General features: G+C 38.8%; 1 protein-coding gene across 1 annotated transcript in view; it reads right to left on the bottom strand.

Annotated features, from left to right (window-relative positions):
* kndc1 (kinase non-catalytic C-lobe domain containing 1) overlaps nt 1-23021 on the bottom strand; it is a gene marked incomplete at its 5' end in the record, with an annotated part of 52001 nt that overhangs the window by 5799 nt on the left and 23181 nt on the right. Inside the window, 16 exons of the mRNA XM_083922381.1 lie at nt 420-573; nt 2907-2989; nt 3128-3334; nt 5580-5735; nt 7533-7680; nt 8718-8828; nt 9601-9785; nt 9869-9966; nt 10053-10146; nt 12725-13080; nt 15461-15720; nt 18380-18518; nt 19561-20264; nt 22090-22282; nt 22575-22659; nt 22818-22895. Coding sequence (XP_083778507.1) covers nt 420-573; nt 2907-2989; nt 3128-3334; nt 5580-5735; nt 7533-7680; nt 8718-8828; nt 9601-9785; nt 9869-9966; nt 10053-10146; nt 12725-13080; nt 15461-15720; nt 18380-18518; nt 19561-20264; nt 22090-22282; nt 22575-22659; nt 22818-22895 — 3051 coding nt within the window. The remainder of the gene's footprint in view (nt 1-419; nt 574-2906; nt 2990-3127; nt 3335-5579; nt 5736-7532; nt 7681-8717; nt 8829-9600; nt 9786-9868; nt 9967-10052; nt 10147-12724; nt 13081-15460; nt 15721-18379; nt 18519-19560; nt 20265-22089; nt 22283-22574; nt 22660-22817; nt 22896-23021) is intronic.

Here is a 23021-nt window from a genome sequence, read left to right as displayed (position 1 = left end):
GGGAAGTTGTTCTGCTGACTTGTTATCAGGGTTAATGCTTAGGAATGACTTTTCGAACTAATTGGTCCCTCTAAGTGGGCAGCAACTAACAGTTACCATCTAATACCATGTTAAAAGTAGAATTAGCAACTTGCAGTTGTATGCCTTCACCAACCAGACAAGTTGCAGTTTACATCCAAACTGTACATAATACATGAAGTGAAGACTTTGAAGGAATTTAAGAAACTGTATTAAACACATTTTTTGGTGAAACCTGGATGCTTCAAACACATCTTTAACTCTGCAGCAGAGAAGATCTATACAATCAGCGCTGTTTTATGAAGAGTGTCACCAATCCGACCAGATGCCATCAAAGTGAAGGCTGTGACAATAATGGCTGCCTTTCTTTTCTTTTTTTCATGAGTTATGTCTCCTCTCACCTTGACAGAGTCACAGATGACTATTTCAGCAGAGATCCAGTTAGCAACACTGTCAGCATATGTGAGCAGCAGCTGGAGGTAGGTGTCTGATGGTGCCTCTTCACATAACAGGAGACTGCTGCCCTCTGCTGGAGGGATATGCTGAGACACATTCCTGTGAGGGGGGGGGGGGGGGGACAAATGTAGTGACATGTATACCAGAAATGATTACTGACACAATGATATATTGATTACCATAACTTTACTTCAAGAACTGTTTTAGGTATTCACCATCCACAACAACATTTTTCTTTTTTGGGTTTGGGTTTCTGTTGGGTAAAAAAAACAAGCTATTTGGAGATATCACCATAGCAGCATGAAATAGTAATAGTTATTTTTCACATTTTTTTGTTTAACTAAATGTGATAAAAAAACAACAACAACAACATTTTCATATATTATTCTATGATACTAATTCTAGAATACGATATATATTCACCAAATGTATTTCTTTTGATAATTTAGGTGGAGACACTGCGTGTAAAAAGGGTAACCATTTTAACCAAAATCTCTGAAAAGTTTTTTGAAATGTTATGTAGACGTATGGAAATGAGGCAAATTCACACGCTACAATTCAGGAGAAATAAACATAGGTAAATAGACAAAGTGTAGCAAAATAAACATCTAAATGTGTATTTTAGATGTTTTCTTTCCATTTGTTTGACAGATGACATGAAGCAAAGTAGCCCAAACTCAAGGGTAGGTGCTTTCCCCCAATTAGTCAGTGAGGACTAAAAGAGTAACAGCAGCTTACGATTGCTGTACAACTCATTTAGTAAAACATGCCTCACTTTGGCCTACTTCATTTATGGCTGTTGTATAACTGTTGTACTGATACAGAGTGGATTACCCTGTCGATCTGAAACTGACTTGAAATCTGTTTTGGTCAAACTAAAGGATAAATCTATGGAATTACAACAGTTTGAGTTCCAGGGGAGTTTGTACTTGTGGATAATGTTAAGTTACCAAGGCAACATCGCCTCTTAGCCTACATTCACACTGCAAGCTTTAGTAGTTATACTGCTTTTTTTGTTTAGCTGTTTACATAATTTTTTAAAAATGTGGCCAGTACCAGATTCCAGTGTCACAGGTCACGGTCCTGAACAATGACAAAGACATTGGACGCAGAAAGCTATTGTAGAGGAGTTAACATGGAGGCCACTGAAGTAAGCATTTATGGTTTCATTTATGAGCTTATGTCCAGTCAGCTGAAGTCAGCCATTCGTGAGCAGATGATAACGAGGCCGAGGTTGGGAATAAAGAGAGGCATATTTTTAATTATTGGCTTTTGGGGAGAAATATCTGCTGCTTCAGTATGGAGCAGTGCATGAATGCAGAGTCAGAGCCAGGAGTGGTGGGATCCTGATGTGAGAGAGTCCCACCAGAACAGATCTGCAGCAAATGTTGATCTAGAGTTATGTAAAAGTCGCATACATTTTGATAGGACTGTTCAAACTGAAGTCACATTGCAAAAAATCTGATCTGTATCTAGTTTAGGACCAGATATATCCGATTCAATGTCATTTGTATTGTTCTGATCTTAGATTAGAGAGTCACATATCGTAAAAAAAACAGAACAAAACAAAAAACTCAGATTTGGGCGTCTTTTGCATGCGGAGCTGTATACTGTGCAGACGGGGAGAAAACCACGTACTGAGGAAAGTAGACTTTGTACACACAGACAGGGGACAAGGAAAAAATAAATCAATGAAGAAATGTAAAGAACGTAGAGTCAGACCCATATTATCCGCGGATATTGGCCTATCACAGACATATTGGTATCTACTGGTATTGGTATATGTTTTCCGAGATGCAGCACTATGGAAACCTTTTTTACAGAACATAGCATGCAGAAAATTATGCTTGGGGTGATTCTGAAATGGTCTCATATTGCCCTTTTTTTAGGTATTTATTCTTAATTTGCTCAGTGTAAATTTAGAATTGGCTGACAATGTAATACATTGTATATACAGTATGATGTATAATAATGTTAATATTCTTTAATAAAGTTATTTGTTGAGGAAAGTAGCATTCTGAGTACCTTAGCATAGTCGTATTGCAAAATCAACATAGAGAAGGTCCATTTTAATTCCAGCTCAAACATTTTACTATATAGGCTTCTGTATCAGTAATCGGTGAATTGCTCCTTTAAAATGGGCATCGGCCTAAAATATTGACCGGGCCTTCAAATAATGTGAAGTCTTCCATATAAGAAATAACAGTGCAGTGAATGCATGTGATGTTAATCAAATGCTATGGCCTTTAGAGTCACCAGCTCCAAACCAATCAAACTGGACATCAAAATACCAAGTGAGGGTAACAGTTTATGGAGGAATGGTGGTCATCCCTCCTATAGAGGGACTTAGAAAATGTATGCCAATGAGCACTGAACACCTCAACAATTTGTCCCCCATTTGTATGTGTGTAAAGCAGGACCCTTATACTCACTTGTTTGGGGTCGAGACTTTGTCCCTGACTCCTTGTAGTCTGGAGTTGAGGAAATGAACTGGATGACATCCTTGGAACATTTCCTGTGTTACAAAAGGTATAACTTCAGTCTTAAATCAGGGGTGATTCATCAGTGTCTTCCTGTGCATTCATAAAGGCATGTCTCCCTCTAGTGGTAAATAGAGACAACAACAACTCGACTGCAAGGTGGACCTGTGTACCTGCTGCAGGAGGGTGAGCTGCTGGGTGATGTACTGTGCGCTGTGTTCATTCTGGCTGAACGGGAGTCGTTCCTCACTCTGAAGGCAGACGTTGGAAAGGTCATCCACCAGGGAGCCGTAGCAAGGCATAGGCAGGGCTGTGGCGATGGAGAAGGCCTTGTCTTTAGGCAGAGATGGAGAGGGCTCCACTACTCTTGAGAATCTCCACTGGAGAGTTAAAAAAAGACATTCGATGAGACAAACTCTGAATTGTGGAAACATGTTGACAATACAGCAATAGAGGTGTTTTGTATGTAGAGGTGTTTTGTCAGTGAGACAGCAGAATCAATAGTGAGATCTATATTTAAGCTCTACCACTCCACCCCTCCCTACAATAGACCCATGGCCATTCTCATCATCTATTGTTTCTCATAAGTACCAGCATTTTTCGGGTTGATACCGTTTGTTGACAGATTTGGTACAAAATTAAAAGAAAAATTCTACCACTTGAGAATTGATAAAAGTTGTCAAAAATCCCCCCACAGGGCCGGTGATTTTGTGGGGGAGGAGCTGGACACCGTGGCGACCAGAGAGGAGGATGCTGTCCAGGCTCCGGTCCATCCTGGACAATGTTTCCCACCGTCTCTGAGACACACTGGCCCAGCAGAGGAGCACCTTCAGCAGAAGACTCCTTGCACACAGATGCACCACAGAGCGCAACAGGAAATCTTTCCTGCCTGTGGTTCATAAACTATACAACGCATCCCTAGGAGAGTCTGTCACCTCTTCTCTGTAATATGGACTCAATCATAGACAATCTGTTCTTTTGCACATTAGTCTGGTATTTTTGATCTTGTATCTATTTCACTACTGTAAATAATAATTTTTGTAAATATTAATTTGATATTTCATATATATATATATATATATATATATATATATATATATATATATATATATATATATATATATATATATTCTGTTTTTCTAATATGCAGTATGTTGTCTGTATACAATTTGTTGTTTGTATATCTGGAGTTTTGCAACGGAAATAATTTCCTCCTGGGATTATTAAAGATTCTGATTCTGATAATACCACATTAAGACACCCAGGCCTTGAAGAACACCATAGATAAATCAAAGCTGTCATTTGGTATAAATAAGCTTCTGACATTTGGAGATATCAGCAAGAATTGCATTTTTTTGATTAAATCGCAATCCCTTCTGTTGTGTAAACTGCTCAGAACCTACCTCATTTTCAATATACCTAGGATAACCCTCCATCCCCTGAATGCTTTAGGTCTCTACTTTGTGGTTGTAAAGCTTCCTGAGGCTGTGATTAAACTAGAGGTTACAACGGCTCATTTCATACAGTGAGCTTAAGACATAAAAAACGGTCTCACTGCAATGAAATGCCAACTACGGGACTTACATCATCTCACGTTATAATAATTGGGCTCATTGGATCCGCAAGAGTCTCAGCTTTTCAGTCAGACCCAATTTATGGAATTCAAAGACTGTTTAGGGACCAAAGTATGCAGAAAAATACTCCATTTTAGAATAGTCCAAAATAATACGTATATACTGCATGAGAAAAAAACAGCACGTTTTTGCCCCAAGCTGTCTGGATTATCATAAAGTGAGCATGTCTATACAGGGGAGACTCATTGATACCCATAGAACCCATTTTCATTCAGGGCAGAGGTCCATACCAGTTTTTCCTCTCGCAAAAATTTAGCCTGACTTCAGAGCGTTAATCAACCTCTTTCCAACAAGCTAGCATGTTATGGTTTGCACCAAATGGATGCCTTAAGTTCTCTACTTTTTTGCCCTCTACAGCCTCTAAAAGACAATAATGTCATCCGAGGATGCCGGCCTCTGTGAGAAGAGGTTAATATACATGTCACTTGTTACCAGAATGCCAGGCTGCAACAGAAAACATGTTTTTTGGTAGGGAAGTGTTTATATGTTTTGTCAGAAGGAAAAGCTCAATCCAGAAAATCTTGGTCTAATCAACAAGGGCTGAAGCTGCTGGTAGTAGCATCACATTTTCAAAAATGATATATCATAAAAGTTGGCCACAATCGAAAAACTTAATAGTGCTGTACTCGTAATACTGGGAAAAGGAGCGGCCCTCTGCGTCTGAAGGCACTCACATGCATTCACACTTATTCACAATCACTCACGGCCGGAGCCGCTATCAAAACAAGCAGATATACTCAGGTTACAACACACATAGAGGGTGAGAGACTTCATTCTAAGACGCCATTACTCCACTAAAACGTTACATAGATAATATTTGTTTGTTGCTATATTAATGTTCTGAATGTAAGAATGAAAGTACAGCTCCTTTAAATATTTGGAAGAACAGAGGTGTTTTTAGATCTCCCGACAGAGTTTAGGACAGAGGGGAGTAGAAAGAGAACAAAATCCAAACACAGCATAGCATAACTGGTCATTATGGGACACTGACCTTCCTCCCAAGATCTTCAGTAGATGAATACACACACATAGAATCCTCATCTTCCTCAAAGCTGATTAGGCCTCCTCTTCCTTGGGTCCAAGTGGTACAAGGAGAGCTGTGGAGAGCAGTAAGAAGGGCCTCCCCTCTGCCGTCTACAGGAATCACCTGTGGAAAAAACACATTTTATAACAGCTACATATCATTTAGCCATTGTATTTGGTACTTTGGTACCATTTGATGCTGTTATATACTTCTGCTCCACTACTTTTGACAGGGAAATATTGTACTTTTTACTTCACTACATTTATTTGACAACATTAATTACAAAGTTACTTTTTAAATTCAGACGATTAATACAAAAGACAACCCATGCATTATAAGATGCCCAGCAGTATATAAACTATAAAATGTGCTCTACCTTTACCAGTTGCTACATTAATGTGATGAACACATTAATAAATCCAATTATATTATATATATATAATTTGAAATGGACTATTCTGCATTAGTACTTTTACTTTTAGTACTCTAAATATATTTAAATGTTAATGCTACTAATAACAAAGCTAATACTATATAATAAAAGTATGTTTACAGTGTGGTATTAGTACTTTTACTGAAGTAAAGGATCTGAATACCTTATACATCCCTGCTTAATTGATGCCCTTTGCTCTACACTGTCTTATAATACATGTGATTTGGGTTGCATGCTTCATGAAAGACTTCACTTTTACTGTTGTAAATAGCCTCTGTCCCATGGTCTTGCTGACACACAGGGAAATTAATCTTCCATGAGCAATGAGACTATGATTAACAGAAGATGAATTATGTAGGTAGCTTTTCCCACATATATTGGTATTTATAAAGGAGGAATGTGTGGTAAGAATGTGTGTATCTCACACAGACTCCAGACCAGCACACACACAGTTTTGGCTGAGATAGCTGATATTACCAGGAGGAGATTGAATATAATGTATTGAGAGACAAGTAACATTGTTTTTAGGCTGTTTGTGATGTTCATGATGTCCACACAGTGTTTTGTGATATGTCAATCAAATGCGCATTTATAAAATGTTTCATGATTAATGATTAATGAATCACTTTTTATTAACATTAAAGCTGTCATCTCCTTGTTAATGATTGTTTATTTGATCCTCAATTGTCAACCTTTTTGTAAAGTCAGTTTCAACATGAGCACTATGAATAAATCATTGATCATCCCTCTGACATTTAGTTTTGAGTGAGATTTTACGTGCTAAATCCATGGTGTTGACACTTACGTAGCCACAGTAGGTGTAATGACAGTGGCAACGTTGGTGAAATGGCACTTTCTTTAAAGTATTTGTCATTGACAGGTGTAATGATTGGTAGAGCAGAGCACAACTTTCATTAATCAAGTTGAGTTTAAGGGCATTTCTTCACAATGATGGCAAAATGATAGTGACCATTTTACTAATCAATAAAAAAATATTTGTATTGCCCTTTCACATTCAAATAATGAGATGAATCCCAAAGGGGATTAGCTCTTCGCCTTCTGCTCAAGACATTGGATTGGATTTTTTTCATAAGCGTGTGAAGCAGCATGAAGCCCCCTGGTAGCGATCAAGGTAAGTTTAGTTAGTTTAGTTCAGGAAGCACTCGATTTGATGCAGCAGAGTTTTATTATTTTAGAGCACATATTATAAATGTCAATATCGATCATGTTCATTTAATTGAGTGATCGCAGTTAATATGTGATTAATTACGCAGCCCTACTGTGGGGGTGAAAATAAGGCTTGTACACTTGCGCCACATGCAGTTACACAATGATTGAGATTTATGAAACAGAATCAGGCACATGTCCGGCTCTATATAGCTGACAAATATAATGCGTATATTTCTGTCTCTTTGTGCACACACAATTTTTTTGAAGTGAGTTTTATACATGTGGCTCCAGAGCAAAATGTAAGCTTATGTGGTTACCTCAGTATTAAGGAAGTTTTCTAATGTATCCACAAGGCTGGACTTAGGTGTGAAGTCCACCTGTTTACAGTCAGTTATCCAGAACTGAAGCAGGTCCAAACTGCGATGGAAGGTCTTTTCACTGTCTCCTGACATGTCTGGACCTTGTCTGGCATGGTAACAAACAGAATGGTCATACAGTCAGCTCAAGATGTTTCATATTATGTACTATTGTGCATTATGTTTTGTAGTTTCCAGGAGAGGTTAGACTGGCCATATTCATGTTTTTTCTTGGCATACTTAACTGCAGTGGAGCCTAACCTGTTTGGTTTGAGGTACCCCAGCCCAGACCAAAAGCCCTGTCAGATGAACTCAGGTAGGCCACCTAAAGGACACTGTTCGTGATTACTGGCCATATCTTAGCTAAGTATTTTAACCTTTTATCCATGAATTTTAGCAAACTATTTTAGCCATGTATACATGACTTTTAGCTAACTATTTTAACTATGTATACATGACTTTTAGCTAACTATTTTAACCCTTTAGCCATGACTTCTAGCTGTTATAACCATTTATTCTTTATTTTAGCTCACTAGTTTAACCCTTTATCCATGACTTTTAGCTAACTATTTTAACTATTTATCCTTGTTTTTAGCTAACCATTTTAACCCTTTATCCATGTATTTTAGATAACTATTATAAACATTTATCTTGATTTTAGCTCACTAGTTTAACCTTTTATCCATGACTTTTAGCTAACCATTTTAACCATGCATCCATTACATTTAGCTAACTATTCAACCATTTTTCCTTGCTTTTAGCTTTTTAACCATGATCATTTATCCTTCACCTTAAGCTAACCTTTTTAACCATTTAGCCATTACCTGTTTCGATTGTTTATCCATTTTTATTAGCTATTTCAATCATTGTGTCATTACTTTTAGCTATTTATTTCTACCATTTAAATCCATTACTGTTAGCTAACGTACCTGTTTAAACTCCTATGCTTGTTTGCTAGCTAGTTTTCACATTTTTATCAACATGTAGTGTTCAGGGGTTCAAGTGTTAAGTTACGGTTGAGCATTTCTATTTTTTCAAAGTACCCCCTGACAGCTGCAGATGTACCCCTTGGAGTACAGCCCTGACAGGGAATCTGTAGACTACTATAGATGTTTATATGTAATAAGGAGCTAATGGATACAGTACCTTGCAGCACCAACAAATTTATCCATTATGAACTGCAGTAACTGTTCAGGAGTGCAGAGGAAACGATAAGTATACAGGAACTGCTGGATGTAGCCCTCCACAGCAGCATTTCTGGGATGAAAAGGAACATAGCAACACTGAATACAGTTCAGAAAGTAACACAGTTTAACAGTTCATTTTTTTAATTAAATATAATCTGTGGCAACACAAGAATGAACTGAGAATTGTCTTTTCTATTCACTTCCTTATCTGGGTCTACCTTTATTCCCATCTTCCCTTCAACTCCTTCCAGGGGGACCCTTCAAGCACACTCAAGCTGTGTGGGAAATGTTATACCTCTAACCTAGGGTCTTCTCCGCTTTAGTTGTGCCCAGAGCACTTTCAAAAGGGGCTTTTCTTGGTATATGCCCTTAATGACTTCCAGTGTGAGGCATTATCATACCAAAGTTGTATTGGTAGTCATGTGAACTGCTAGAAAAATAGTATTCATTAAGATCAAGTCAAACAAAAGTATACATGGTATGAATGTTATTTTCTTCAATTATATACATTTATATCATTGGCCGTGGCTCAAGAGGTAGAGCAGCTGTTGATTGTAGGGTCCGTGGTTTGAGTTGAGTGGTCCTTATAATTGCAAAACATGCCTGTTGTACAAACAATAACATTGAGGATCTTCTTCATTTGCTGTAATTGTCTGACCAGAGTCCTTATGAAATCCCTTTGTTAGACGGATCAAAAGCAGTAGGGAAGGTAAATAATAGAACACAGAAAACAGATCACATGCTGCACAACACTTTGAGAAATTATCACAATTCATACGACCTTGTGACTAGATAAAAGGAACAGCTAGCACATTTAAAATCTTAAACCTCAACAATAATACCTGGCATATAGGTAAGCCATGAGGCCCAGAGCAGACCCAGCTTGCAGAGTGCTCTTCCCTTTGCTGATACCAAAGCTCAGAACAGACGAGTCCTCAGAGGACTGGAAGTTGAAAGAGCAAGGTCCACAGACAGCCAAAGAAGGCAGTAATGAAACCTCCAAACCCCACTGGTCGACACACAGAATCTGCAGAAATGCAAGAATACATATCAAAGGGTAGAAGAGCAAATTTGTTAGGGAATTAACGAGAAATAGCACATTGTAAGTACCTCAAGGTATTTCTTCACACAATCCAAGAAGACCACTTTGGATCGGAGTTCCTCAAGCTGGGACTTGAGTTTCGACAGCATCAGTTTGTTTTCAGAACCTTTGGGATACATACACCATAGTATAGGTCACAATGGAACCTTCACATGACATTTCCACACACTAGGAGTGTTATGAAATGTGTACCTTTGTTTTTTCTCTCTTGTTGAATCAGCTTCTGGTAGAAATTTCTCGTTTTCTTTAGATGCCTTGTTTCAATCACCAGCTGCTGCTGCAGTTCCTGTTCAAAAGGAAATCATGCAAAATTACACAAAAGGTCCAAAAATAACACCACATGCCTTTCTCTGAAAAACCCTTTGGGTGTTTTCCAGTACGTATTGGGCAGCGCTTTCTATTTTTCCTCTCTTCACCGTGGCAACAGAAAGAAACAGCTCTTTTGAAGTCAAATGAGAGAGAAGTTGCAACAGCATGGCTCTTAAGGTGTGTTATAAGCTGTTGTACAGAGCTTCTGAAGAAGCAGTTGTGCCATCAAAGGGTGCAAACATAAAGACTATTCATTAATATTCTTTTGCAAATTATAGTAACTTCCTTTGCCAAGGGCTAAGTTCAACATATTAATATTCAGATCCAGTTTGGAGAGAATAATATGCCAATTATCTTTAAGTCCCCCACATGCTCTCGTCCTATTTACCCCAAAGCCTGACCGTGCCCCACTTCATAACAGATATGAAAATAATTCCTGCACTTATTCATGAAACCCAGCCATGTGAAGGGCTAAATGGAACTGCATTCAATAAGCACTTGGATGAAAGATAATGTAAGGAATGCATGGTAATGAATGGAAATGAAAACACTGAATTAAATCACAGCAAAGCATTTTCAATCTGTAGTTTATACGTAAAGTAATTAAACTATATTCCAGCTAATATTTTGCTGGAAAAATATCAATTTTTTTTTTTTTTTATGAAACGTGTTCTGGGTTTCTTCTTTCTTTTTAAATGCATGACAGAGTAAAGCAATATTTCAATCTCATTTTTTCCGCTATTATTGGCACAACAGTGAGTCCATAAGCATCACTGAAGTGCCAGTAATGATAATAAAGCTTACCTTCGAGTTAAATATTGCTATTATACATACGGTTACCATTACCACCAACATAATATGTTATCAAAATGTATTCATACTGTGGGGAAATTTGCTCTCAAAATAATAAAGTAAGAGAGGCGATTTCTAGTCCCCCTTGATTTAGCCAGTCAACTTCAGCTAACATTAATACTATTAAGAGATAGTAAGAATCCCCAAACTGAATAATTACCACGTTCAACGTTAAAACTGCCTTACCAGCTCAATCTTGTTGTAACTAAGATATCTGCTGATTTTTTTCTATGGTCAGATTCAGCTACTATGTCTGCAAACTTCTCACGTTATTTAGGGTTATCTTAAGCTGAAGCTATCACTGTGTCATCCACTCACCAGCAGAGCTGATGTGATCCAAAATATGTTGGAGAGCTTCTGCAGATGCAGTGTTTATGTTTAAGTTCTTTTGTGTTCCATTGTGGTTTGTGATTTATGTTCATGAATGAAAATGTTTTTAAAGTTTTTGATTCAGCTCAGGAAGTTACAATGTTGCCATGGAAAAGGAAAAGCTATATTTTTAATGATGATCACGGTGTGCTGTCTTGCTTATTTGATCAGGCTCCAGACTAGTTGGCCAATCAGATTACTTGGCGTATTATACCAGCTTTTGCATTAAACGCGCAATATGTTTCTGCTGCTATGGTTCTCCCAGTCACAACAATTACAAAGACTGAATTTGGTAATGATGTGAAGTAGCGTTGGATCATGGGGGTTGTTGTCTTACTACTATTGCCATCACTGTAATAGGATTGTCCCGGTTAGCCTTCCCTCTGTGTTAATCATAGGAGACGTTCACCGAGAGCCGTACTATCTGCAGAGTCTCTTCCTCTCCAAATCAAAAAGGATGGTAAAAACACTGAATAAAGCGGTTTCATGTGAATGCATTTTTCCAACGCTGTTCGGTGGACAAAGGACGATCTAGAGGGGTTGCGGGCATAGCTACCTCTACATTAGCTCAGCTTGTTCCTCTGATGACTTAAGGTATACTTTCCTTATTTAAAATCAGCTGTGTGCCATGGCAAAGTGATCAGTGTGTGCAGATGAACAGTGTCTGGCACCTTTGCATGGCAGAAATCCCTTTAGAGCCTTTGTAGCAGCAATGACTTTTGATGCTCCCAAATCGATGTGGAGGGAAACCCACAGAGGGAAACCAAACACTGTTCATCTTCACACACTGCCCTCATACACACACAGCTGGTTTAAAATCCGCAAAATATCTCTTTAAGATCCAAACGTTCGATTAATAAACTATATAGTTAAAAATGACCAGATCTAAAAAGTGTCTCGTAAAAATGTGACTTAAAACTGAATAAAAAGTACATTTATGGCTTCTGGCCACAACGCCACTGGTGACCAAATGTAACGGTCCGTGAACCTTGAATAACATAACTAAATTAAAATTTCTGTGGGTTTGAACATTGTTGGAAACATTTGGGATAACAAATAAGTACACAACTCGACAAATAATTTTACATAAGTCTAGCCCTCCCATTACTGCAACATAAATCATAAAAAAATATATACTTTATGATATATCTATAATCTTGACTGCTGTCAAAACTGCCCCTTAGGGATATTAAAGCTTTACTCCATATATTTCATTGTCTTTGTATAATAGATTCTGATAAATAAATCATGCAGTCTGTTTGTTCACACTCAGGGTATCATACATAGGGTTAAGGTCAAATCTGACTCACTGGCAGTAAGCGTCACATACCCACCTGGGTTTTCACATCCAGACATGGTGATCCTGTGTGCTGCCCCAGATTCACTGCATATTGGATTACTTCTGGACTAAAACAATCTTCTCCAAAGAAGGCCAAGGCCCAGGCTGGGCTAAAGCTGAAGCCTGGTCCCTCCGCTCTCGAACCGGGAGAGAGGAGTCTCTCCGACACCAGAGAGTCACTGTCTTCCATGTCCACCGAGCAGTCGGGGCTCATCTGTTCGTCTCGGGCTCCAGTCAGCCCTTCCTCTCTCCCCGACAGAAACTCAGCTTCAGAGGGGCTTTCATCGCTGCCCCCCGCTGAATGATCTCCTCCCTCCATAACCCCCACGTCCGAACTGTCAGTGCTCAAACCTCAACCAGTAAACAGGGACAGTGGCGAGAGAGGGGGAGCAGAAGAGAAAGAGAGAGGGACTGAATCACATGGAGAGCAAAAAAAAAAGAGATCCAGGGGTGGTGCTGGGGGTTGTTATTGCTCACCCTGTCAGGGCACAATGCACCCACTGTTTAACAGATGAGCTTAAAGGCAATTTAAAAGTTTAACTTCTAACTATCGCTATCTATTTTTCTCAAGTATCACGTGAGAGCCTGTTTGTAATCAAGAGCTCATGTCTAGCATATTTTAATGGTACACCAAAAGCAGATGCAAGGGTGTGTTTGTGAGTGTCATTGGCCAAGAATGAGTCCCAGAGGAGAAAGAGATCTGTAGCTGGCAGGCCTTGGACTCTTATGAATGTGCTTCAATCTTAAGAGCAGCATCCAACAGCCAGCCACAGCTCTCATGACTTCAGTCAGCAGCCAAATTAAGGGAAACTATATCACAACATCACATCATAGAAAGAAACTAGCATTGAATCTTCTAATTGAATGCAAATCCTCAAAAGGACTGTTTGAGGGGAAGACAATTTCTGAATTAAAATGCAGTTTTTATTTTACTTGGTGCAGCAGTAGTGGAATGTAACTAAGTATGTTTACTGTAAAAAAAAAATGTAGGCAATTATACTTTACTTGGGCAGAGGCGTCAAGGACAATGAATGGAAATCCTCCACTGTCATTCAGAGGGAAATATTGAACTTTATATTGCCCTATATTTATCTGACAACTTTAGCTTCCAAAATTTTATAGATAAAGATTTGACTTGAAAAACAGACAACCAACATTCCACATTAACCTACTGCAACAGTAAAACACTACTTAGACATAAATGCCTCAGTAATATTATATGACTGTTGAATTCACATTTTTCTACACTTTTTACTTAAAAATACTGACAGTTTTTCCTTGTGTGACATTTTAAATTGACTTTTTTAATGGAGTATTTTTATATTGCACTATAGTGTGCTGCAGGAATGAGTCATAAAACCGGGAAATGAGTCAGCATTTTTGCATTTCTGGTTCCCTCGTTTCAAAATCAATGGGTTTGGTTAGATGCCTCAATAAAGTCTGTGGTTAACATAAGGTTAAGAGCTTTTCACATTTTGTTCTTCATCATAAAATACATCAATAGATATTATGGGTATGACGATGTCCAAGAAGATCTTACGATATTAAAATGTGACAAAACATAGACTTTATAAAAAATGGACGTAGCATACCCGTTGGGGTCCGTTCTCTTAACTTGATCCAATAGTACTCGCCTACGGGAGTTGCCATCTTGTCAGACTTTGACTCTGCCTCATTTCCTCTTACCAAAAAAGGGCATGTATGTGACATTGGGGGGAGGGAGATGCGTCCATCTGTCTGACGTATACCTCCGAGGAGAAGTGAGGGCCAGTGGCTAGCTGTAACTCAAGAGGCTGCGCCCCTAGTTATTCATACACTTTAAGCTCCAATAAAATAAAAACTAGTCTGGTACAAAAAGATTCAGCCCCCTCAGTGTTGCCATGGAGATATGACCTAAACATACAGACTAGAATGTTGTTTTGTACCAGGCCTTAAATAGGTTTAATTTTTCTGTGAAAACAGTCTCTTTAACATGGGGGTCAATGAGAAATTGCTCTATTATGAAAACTACCCTAGTGGCCACTCGGAGAATTGCAGTTCTTTCACTTCTGTATTGGATCAACCAGGAAGTCACTGTGGTGGGGGCCTGGACAATATTTTTCATCAAGGTGACACATAAGTAGCTAAATGGTAACACAGTGATAGATAAGACACAAACAATATGTAAGCACTGTAAGAAGACAGTGCCCCTTAACACAAACACGTAACAAGTGTGCCCCCGCAGCTTCCCTAACATCAGGATACGAGTCATAGGTTCATCGTCGGTTCAGAGATTGTCAAGGACTTTAAACGTCACTGTCAGCTTAGTGATGTTGAAATGATGTGTTCATGCTGTAGTTCGTTATGGAAATTACATTTATGCTTCAAATATCAAATGTTCATTTGTGAAGATTATCTTGCTGAACAAAAAACTTCATTCACCCTACAAAAATATGTCATCATGTAGGCTTTTCTAATATCTAAAAATATATCTACTACTGCAGTGCAGTTAGAAAACTACTTTCAACAATTGTGTACTACAAAGGGAAAAAGTAATCTCTGAAATTTAAACTCACACAGTGTGTTTTATAAACTTGGAAACAGATATAAAATTAAACCGGCTATCCAACTCAACCCAACAGATGTATTTCCCCATGACCAAGATTATTTTAAGCCATTATAACACACTTAAAGGGATTTGATCTTTGTCTAAAAAACAAAGTAATATTGAGTAGCCAAGTCTTTCTCCTACCTTCACAGATGGAGCGCTGGCTCTGCCCTGATCTTAATTCAAAAGCTTCAAACTCGGCCTCATTTTCTCGATGACAGGAACGGGCCTCGGTTCCTTCCAAGCAATCCACAGTAGCAGGACTGGATGTGTGAATGTTTCCATTCAGGTCGAGACAACCATGCTGAGAAACCTCTCTCTTCCCTCCCCAGACAGTGGCTATCGAGGGTGGGCTAAGGGCTGCCCTTTCCACAGCCTTTGATGGAGGCTGCTCATTAGAGCTGCTTCATGAGGTGCATTCGGAGAGAGAGAAAACACACACAGCGACTTCAAAGCTTGCCACAATTAGCACGTATGTAAAGAACGATGGCAATCATATGAATCTAAGTATGTAGTAAAAAAGACAATTTGAGGAAAGCAGTGTATTGTGTAATACACAATAAGGACAGCACACCGTCCACTCCACAGTCCTTCCTCTACCCCCTTTAGAGAAACTGGAACAGTGAAAAAAAAGACTCCACAGCTGAGCCCTGTGAATAAACCCACTGCCAGCGGTGGAGTGCCTATCTCTGTGATGTCTGCCCACCACAGCAGATTAAAGGGTCTCTCATCGTATTGCCCTGAGCATAAAAGCATGGAGATGGCTGGATAAAAAGATGTCTGTGAGAACTGACAGGCTCATCCCTCTGCTCATCTCTAGCTTACATTTAAAAGAAGAGAGAAGTGTGAAACATGAAATTTGTTGCCTTTATTCATGCCCCCCCTGCCCCCAGGGTTGCTTGTCAGCATATCTGTAACAATGCAGAAGGGGCTTAACATGTATCTCTAATGTTGTCAGACATGCTACCCTGCATTAACAAACAGCATTTCAGTTTCCATAGGGACCATTTAAGCTGCAGGCTTACGTTTATGTATGAAGGGCATATTGTATTAGTGCTTATTTGAATGCTCAGGAGGAGAGGTCATGCTCAGTGAGGACTGGATCATTCTATTCTCCAGAACCCACAAGAATAAATTAAAATCTTACTACAAGCAGCCACATTTGGGTATTTCACTATTTAGACGGAAGTGCTGGCTGTTTTACTGTTACTTCAATTCACGGCAATTATTCTGACACTAAATTCAATCGTTTTAACTCTATTCAATTAGCTTTAATTCAGATATATTTCAGTTATACAATGGAGATCAAAAACAGAATATTAATACTTGATTTATTCTGAACAAGTGTTGTCTTTTTATTGTCCAGAATTTGATATAATATCCACTGTGGCTATACCACTGCTGTACTAGCATGTTATTTAAATAATCAAGGCACTTCCACAAAAACCTTTATTTTGTGAAAAAAGCAGTGAGCAAAATTAAACAGTAAACAATGTGTCAAAAGGGAAGATTTAAACAATGTTTTCTTCGGGCTATAGCATGCAAAAATGAATAGGAAGTGTAGAGGCCACAGCTTTGAATGACTTCAGCACATCTGCGCCCACAGGACATCACTAGTTTCTCACACTGCTCTGGTTTGATCTTGGTCCATTCTTCTTCAGCCTCTTCCACAGCTCAGTAACTGTAATGGGTTTCTAAGCTGGACTCTTGGCTGGCCCAGAGTCCAGATCTACTAGGGACTACCTAACCTGTTTTGCAATGTAAAAGGGCATTGTCTTTCATGAAAATTGTGGGCTGATTGGGAGAGCTGCAGTGGAGTTATTGCATTTTGCCGAAGGAGGTTCACATGAACATTTGCATTTACCCTGCCATGTAGCTGAACAAGAGGCCCAACTCCTAATGTAGAAAACATCCAATAAACCATGACATGACATCGCTGCAGCGTCAAACTAGAAATGACTGAACCAAAAGTGTGTAAAGAAGTCAGTTAAATTTGGAGGATGAAAAGTCCAGGTCTGAACCTCATAGAGAATTTCTGGAAAATCCTTGGCGACAAAGTAATGGCTAAGAAACCCACTACAGTTGCTCAACTGTGGAAGAGACTGAAGAAGAATGGACCAAGATCAAACAAGAGCAGTGTCTCCAGTGTATTTCAGAATCTGAATTGCTCTGTGGATTTTCAGTCATCAGCGACACTGGTATTGTTTTCACCTTGTGAGTATTTGCGTCATCATGGCAAATTGTGGTCCTGGAGACAACTACTGTAGCGGGAACTTCCACACAGGGGGGTATTAGTATTCTGCTAGGTGTTTATATGTCTTTCTGTCACTCTGTGGACAGATTTTGTCACCACTATAGCGTTAGATACAATTAAAACAAAACTTTACAGTTCTGTAGTTGAGATCGAAATGATGGCTAAGTTCGAAAATGGATGTGATCTGAGCAAGGACGCCCAAAGCAGTCCTCCATCAAACAGCTGCTTACATCCAAACTGTCCAGACTTACATCATATATGAAGACTTTGTAGAAATTTAATAAAAAAGGATTAAGTGTATTTTTGGTGAAACATGGATGCTTCACACATAGGATCTATACAATCACCACAGTTTCAAGATTAGTGTCACAAATTCATTATCCAACCTTATGAGTTATGAATAATGGACAGAAACATTATGATGTCAAAGGGAAGTTGACCTTAGATTATAAGTTATCATCACTTTAGCGTTTTATCCTATTAGACATTTGTGTGAGATGTTGCATTTTGTGAGGTCACAGTGATCTTGACCCTTGACCTCCAAGATCTAATCAGTTCATCCTTGAGTCCAAGTGAACATTTACAGGGGCTCCTAAGATATCATGTTTACAAGAATGGGGAGGACGAACAACCCAAAAAACATAATGCCACATGTGATGCCGGTACAGTCATGAAAAAACATTTCCATCTGACCAACGGTTTGATAAAGACAACTTAATATTAATGAAGGTAATGTTCTAGTTTCAGAATAAATTAATGTATGAAGTAATCCTGGAAAGACAGACACAAGTGTTTAAAGTCCTACTTACAGTGTAGATGGGCTGTAGTTAACCAGGCAGTGCAGTACACCCAGCAAGTCATCTTCCCAGTATAGATCACCGAACCTCTCCTTCACAACACTGGCAAACGTGTTGTACTGGAGGTCCTTCAAAGAAAAGATGCACTCCCCTTCGAAAAAACAGTAAAAGTAGATTTTCTAAATTAACAAGTCCAAACAACTGAAGGCAGGACGAGGGAATGTTTTGTTATATCATTAAAGAAAGGCCTACAGTGTAGGAGCTAGCTGCTGTTAAAGGAACATTATGCCGTTTTACAAAACTTGTTAAAAGAGATGTTCCAATACACCTTTTTTTGATACATGAACATGCATATTGGTCGTTACAGAGCACCAATTCGATTTACGGTATATTTTACAGCTGTATTACTAATGTCATAGTGATATCATTGTTGTATGGCCTGGCTCATGTTAATCCTTTTGTAAAACATGAACAAATACATACAGTGAATGAATGAATATGACTTTATTATCTTAAGTGCAGCCACAACGTAGTAAAATAATTTACATTTAAAATGTCAGATAGCTCAGTAACAGTGTTTGGCAATAGTGTCACCCCTCAAAACTGAAGCCTTGCAGACTGTACAGATTTTTTTACTCGTGGGATTGTCCAGTGTAAAATATTGCCAAATTGCTGAAGTTGCCAAAGTTAGCTCTGACTAACGTTGCACTCTCAGCTAGCAGACTGAACCATAAATCAATTTCTTCTTAGCTGCTCTAAAAACTGTAGTTACTGGTGGCAACACAGCTCCACTTGCTGAGTAGGCTACTGTTTTAGAGCAGTGGAGAATAATTGATTCACAGGAAAACAGATGTTTTATCCAGCAGACTCTACTTTAAAGTTGATTTTTGAAAGCTAACTTATGTGGTATCAGATCCATGCATTGACTCGTGTACTCGCCGATACCCGATCCAGCATTTTAGGCAGTATCGGAGGCATTTCTGATACTATCGGATATGCTACATCTTAGACATACTGTAGAGATAGGTGTGTCTGTTCTCTGTAACACTACAACTGTCTACCCCTGGTAGCGAATCACTGCATAATGTACAAATATAGGTATAGTAATTGTTTTTTTGCTTTTTTTTATCATTGCTGTGTAAAGAAAATGAAGTAACAATAAAATAACATCCCTGTCATCCAAATATACATACCCATCGCAATGTCCTCATGCCCATTGTCCAAATACTCATCAAGTGAAAACTCTCCCTTGAGCAGGTCAATCACTTCCTGTAGGGCAGGGTGGACTTTAGGGGAGATGGACTCTGAAGGAGACTGGTTCTCACCTTGTGCTCCTGGATTAGTTTGTCCATTGTAAGCTCTGGGCACACTGTGCTCCAGGGGGCTGTCAGAAATAATGGAGCTTCCATTGAAAAAAGATGATGTTGGGCCATAATCCTGGCGTCCAGACCTCACAGGCACATTCAGACAGTTAATAAATGGAGCATCAGTGCTCTCTGGGACTGCGATTAGTCCCTGTAAAGGCTGTTGCACTAGGGAGAGATTTATGTCCAACCCGAGGAGACACTCGGGACCCCTCACCTGCACAGGCACTAAGGAAAGATATCCTGTTGTGGGATCCTGACGAAAGAGGTAATTGTTGAAAACACCACAACCGCTTAGGTTAGTGGATAATGGTGGAGGAAGAGAGACTTGAAGACAGTTAATATCAGGGAGAGTAGAAGTAGAGGTGACCAGCATCTTGTCACTCGAAGGTGTAGAAATTCTGACTGCCTCATTAACAGGCAACTTCTGTATATGGAGATTGGGTTCAGTCTGTGTAGGATATGAGTGGGAAGTGAAATCAAGGCCCCTTTCCTCGTTGTGTCCACTGCTTTTTTTTAATCCATCCACAGCCCTGTAAAATAAACAAGCACTAATAAGCTTTCTCCTCAGATGCACCACTGTTTTTTACAGTTTGTCAGTCACTGTGGCGCATTTCTCAGTCACTGAGTGACTTTACACTTCTTGCTCAGTGAGTTTCAGAATAGAAATTATCAAAACTAGTTGTTCAACCTCCACATCATCAAGTCACATCATTAAAAGATGTGTCTTTATTTTTTTTAAACAAATTGCAAATGCTTTGGCACATCAATGCAAATGATTATGTACAAATGTTTCCTACATTATCACTTTCTTATGTCATGTTGATCAAAACGTATAATTCTGGTTCTGAGTTGAATAGTCTTAAGCACCATATCATCATCATCAGTTCATTGCAAACGTCATTATCTGTCAACTATGTTTTTATACATTTCTATTAGACTCTTTTTCCAAATGTGTCCTGAATTGATGAATGTAAGAAGTGTTAGATCAACCAATGATCAATCAGTTCTCTAAAATAGCTCTGAGGTGAATCTCATGAACCTTTAACGGTTGAGTGAATATAGACAGAACACAACACAGTGTTACAATCTGTGACAATGGAAGAACAACAAGGACGTGAACAGGGTCAGTCGGGAAGATTTAGAGGTGTGCGTGGTGCAAAGGTGTAGTAAGACTGCACCATAATTTCCCAGAGAGTGCTGTATGTTCAGTTCTTCCTAACTGGTGCTTCCTATATATTTCCCAACAAGGGGCCTCATTCACCAACAGTTCTTAAAATGAAATTCAGGTTGAAAATCATCCCAGGGTCTTTTTTGCCAAATTCGGTCAATTAATGAATTAAGCCGTCCAGAAGATTTTTTCACTTAAAGAAGCCATTTCTTCTTCTTCGTTTTAGCTTTTATTAAATAGTACACCCAACGCAGCAGTAAGAATACATCCTGGAGTGCATGTTTTTCTAGATGAACTAAACAAATATAGAGTTATAGAGAAAAGTTGAGGCAGGGTTTTATATATTTGTTAATATCTACTACTATCTGTACTACATGTGACAGCTGTTTTAGCTTTCAATTCCTGCAGAAGTATCTCCATTTCCAAACTCTTTAAGTTGAATTGTTTTTTTTTACATTTGGTGTACGGTGCTCCACTCTCTGTGGCTTGACTTGATTCTTTCAACTTTCTTTTCCATTTCTGTTTGTGGCTGTTTGCACACGGCCCTGCAGTCTTATGCCCTTTTATGGGGATTGGTGGGGCATTTACCTATGCACATAAGGATAATTTTGCTTGCACTTTCAATTTACGAGGAAATGGGATTCATCATTATAAGAACAGAGGTACAAACAATTCAGCAGTTTAAGAGCATGTCATGAATACTACTGGGAGTTTTGGAAAATTGGAAAATTCAGAAAAAACTTAGGAAGATATTGGTGGATGAGGCCCAATGTCTTTTTCTTCTCCGAGGTCTGTCAACAAATTACAGAACACACAGTAAGACGTTTATGTGAATCCTGTCCAGTCTCTTGCAATCAAACTCCTACATACAGTAGGCTAATGTGTATGGTTGTTTGTATGGTTGAAATTGATGGATGAAATACATGCATTTTTAATCAATGCCATCAAAACTTTAGCAATAGTTTACATCAGAAAAGACTTACTTTTATACCGACAACATGGCTAAACATACATATTTAGTTTTGAGAGATAAACTAAGGATTGTGAGCATGTTTCAGGCTTTTGCAGCCCATCCATTGTTGGGACTGTTAAGCAATGTTGATGATGATTTGAGAAATGTATCAAGGTGAAAATAAAATCAAAAAATAAAATAAAAATGTTTAGTTCTCATAGATGGATAATCCAACCCTTCAATGGCAGCTCCAAGGTGTTGGCTCTCCTCCTCTGAGGCCTCCACATTGGCCAGGATGATGGGGGTGAAGTGTGTGGCGGTGGAAGTGAACGCTTCTGGGAGTTGGAGTTCCTTGCTGACTGGATAGCTGTGGGGAACAGGGCCAGGCACAGGGGCCAGTCGGCTCTCAGTGGCTATGGGCACAAAGCCTACACACAGTTACAACAATGCCAGACACAATATCAGTGATATTGTCTCATGCAATGCATATCAGTAAATAACACAAAATTTGGTATGTTGGCATTTTCCTTCTTGACTGAATCGTTTCAAATTTGTCTCAAACAAAAACAAATTAGCGGTCCCCCTTGATAGCATATTATTGCGCTCAAAGGGTCTTCCTAATATTTGGCACATTTAGTGTATCATAAACTATACATGTCAAGGTAAATTATAAATTATTATTGCATGAGGGTCATCTGTACTAAACTGAAGATGTCCTACCGCTGTTTTGTGCAGACTCTTCACATGAGCTATGTTGAGTTTCAGTTGCACTCAAATCATCTGCATCACTCGATTTTGAGGCTGGCTGAAAAAAAATAGAACTCTTTTATAACAGTGACACTAAACAGGACAGATATTAGGAAGACAATAAGAGCAACAAACAACAAACAAACAGTAAGACTTAAATAATAAATAAACACAAAGACGTAAATGCAGTGGGGGGGAAAACAAAGGCACGTTTACCGGGTGAACTCTGCTGATCAGGTTGTTCCACACAGTCTCAGCATTTGTCCCTTGACATGATAAGTAGTCACGACAGCTCTGAAACAGATCCACAGGAACAGACAAATGTGAGAACACTTGAACACACACTTCACACACAGACACCAATAATGTCAGATTTAATTGTGCCCTGAAATAACTGAAGTGATTGATTAAAAATAGAAA

Source organism: Echiichthys vipera (assembly GCF_963691815.1).
Source record: "Echiichthys vipera genome assembly, chromosome: 11".
NCBI classification, from domain to species: domain Eukaryota; kingdom Metazoa; phylum Chordata; class Actinopteri; order Perciformes; family Trachinidae; genus Echiichthys; species Echiichthys vipera.
The sequence above is the reverse complement of the archived record's forward strand: the minus strand, read 5'-3'. Positions and strand labels throughout refer to the sequence as shown.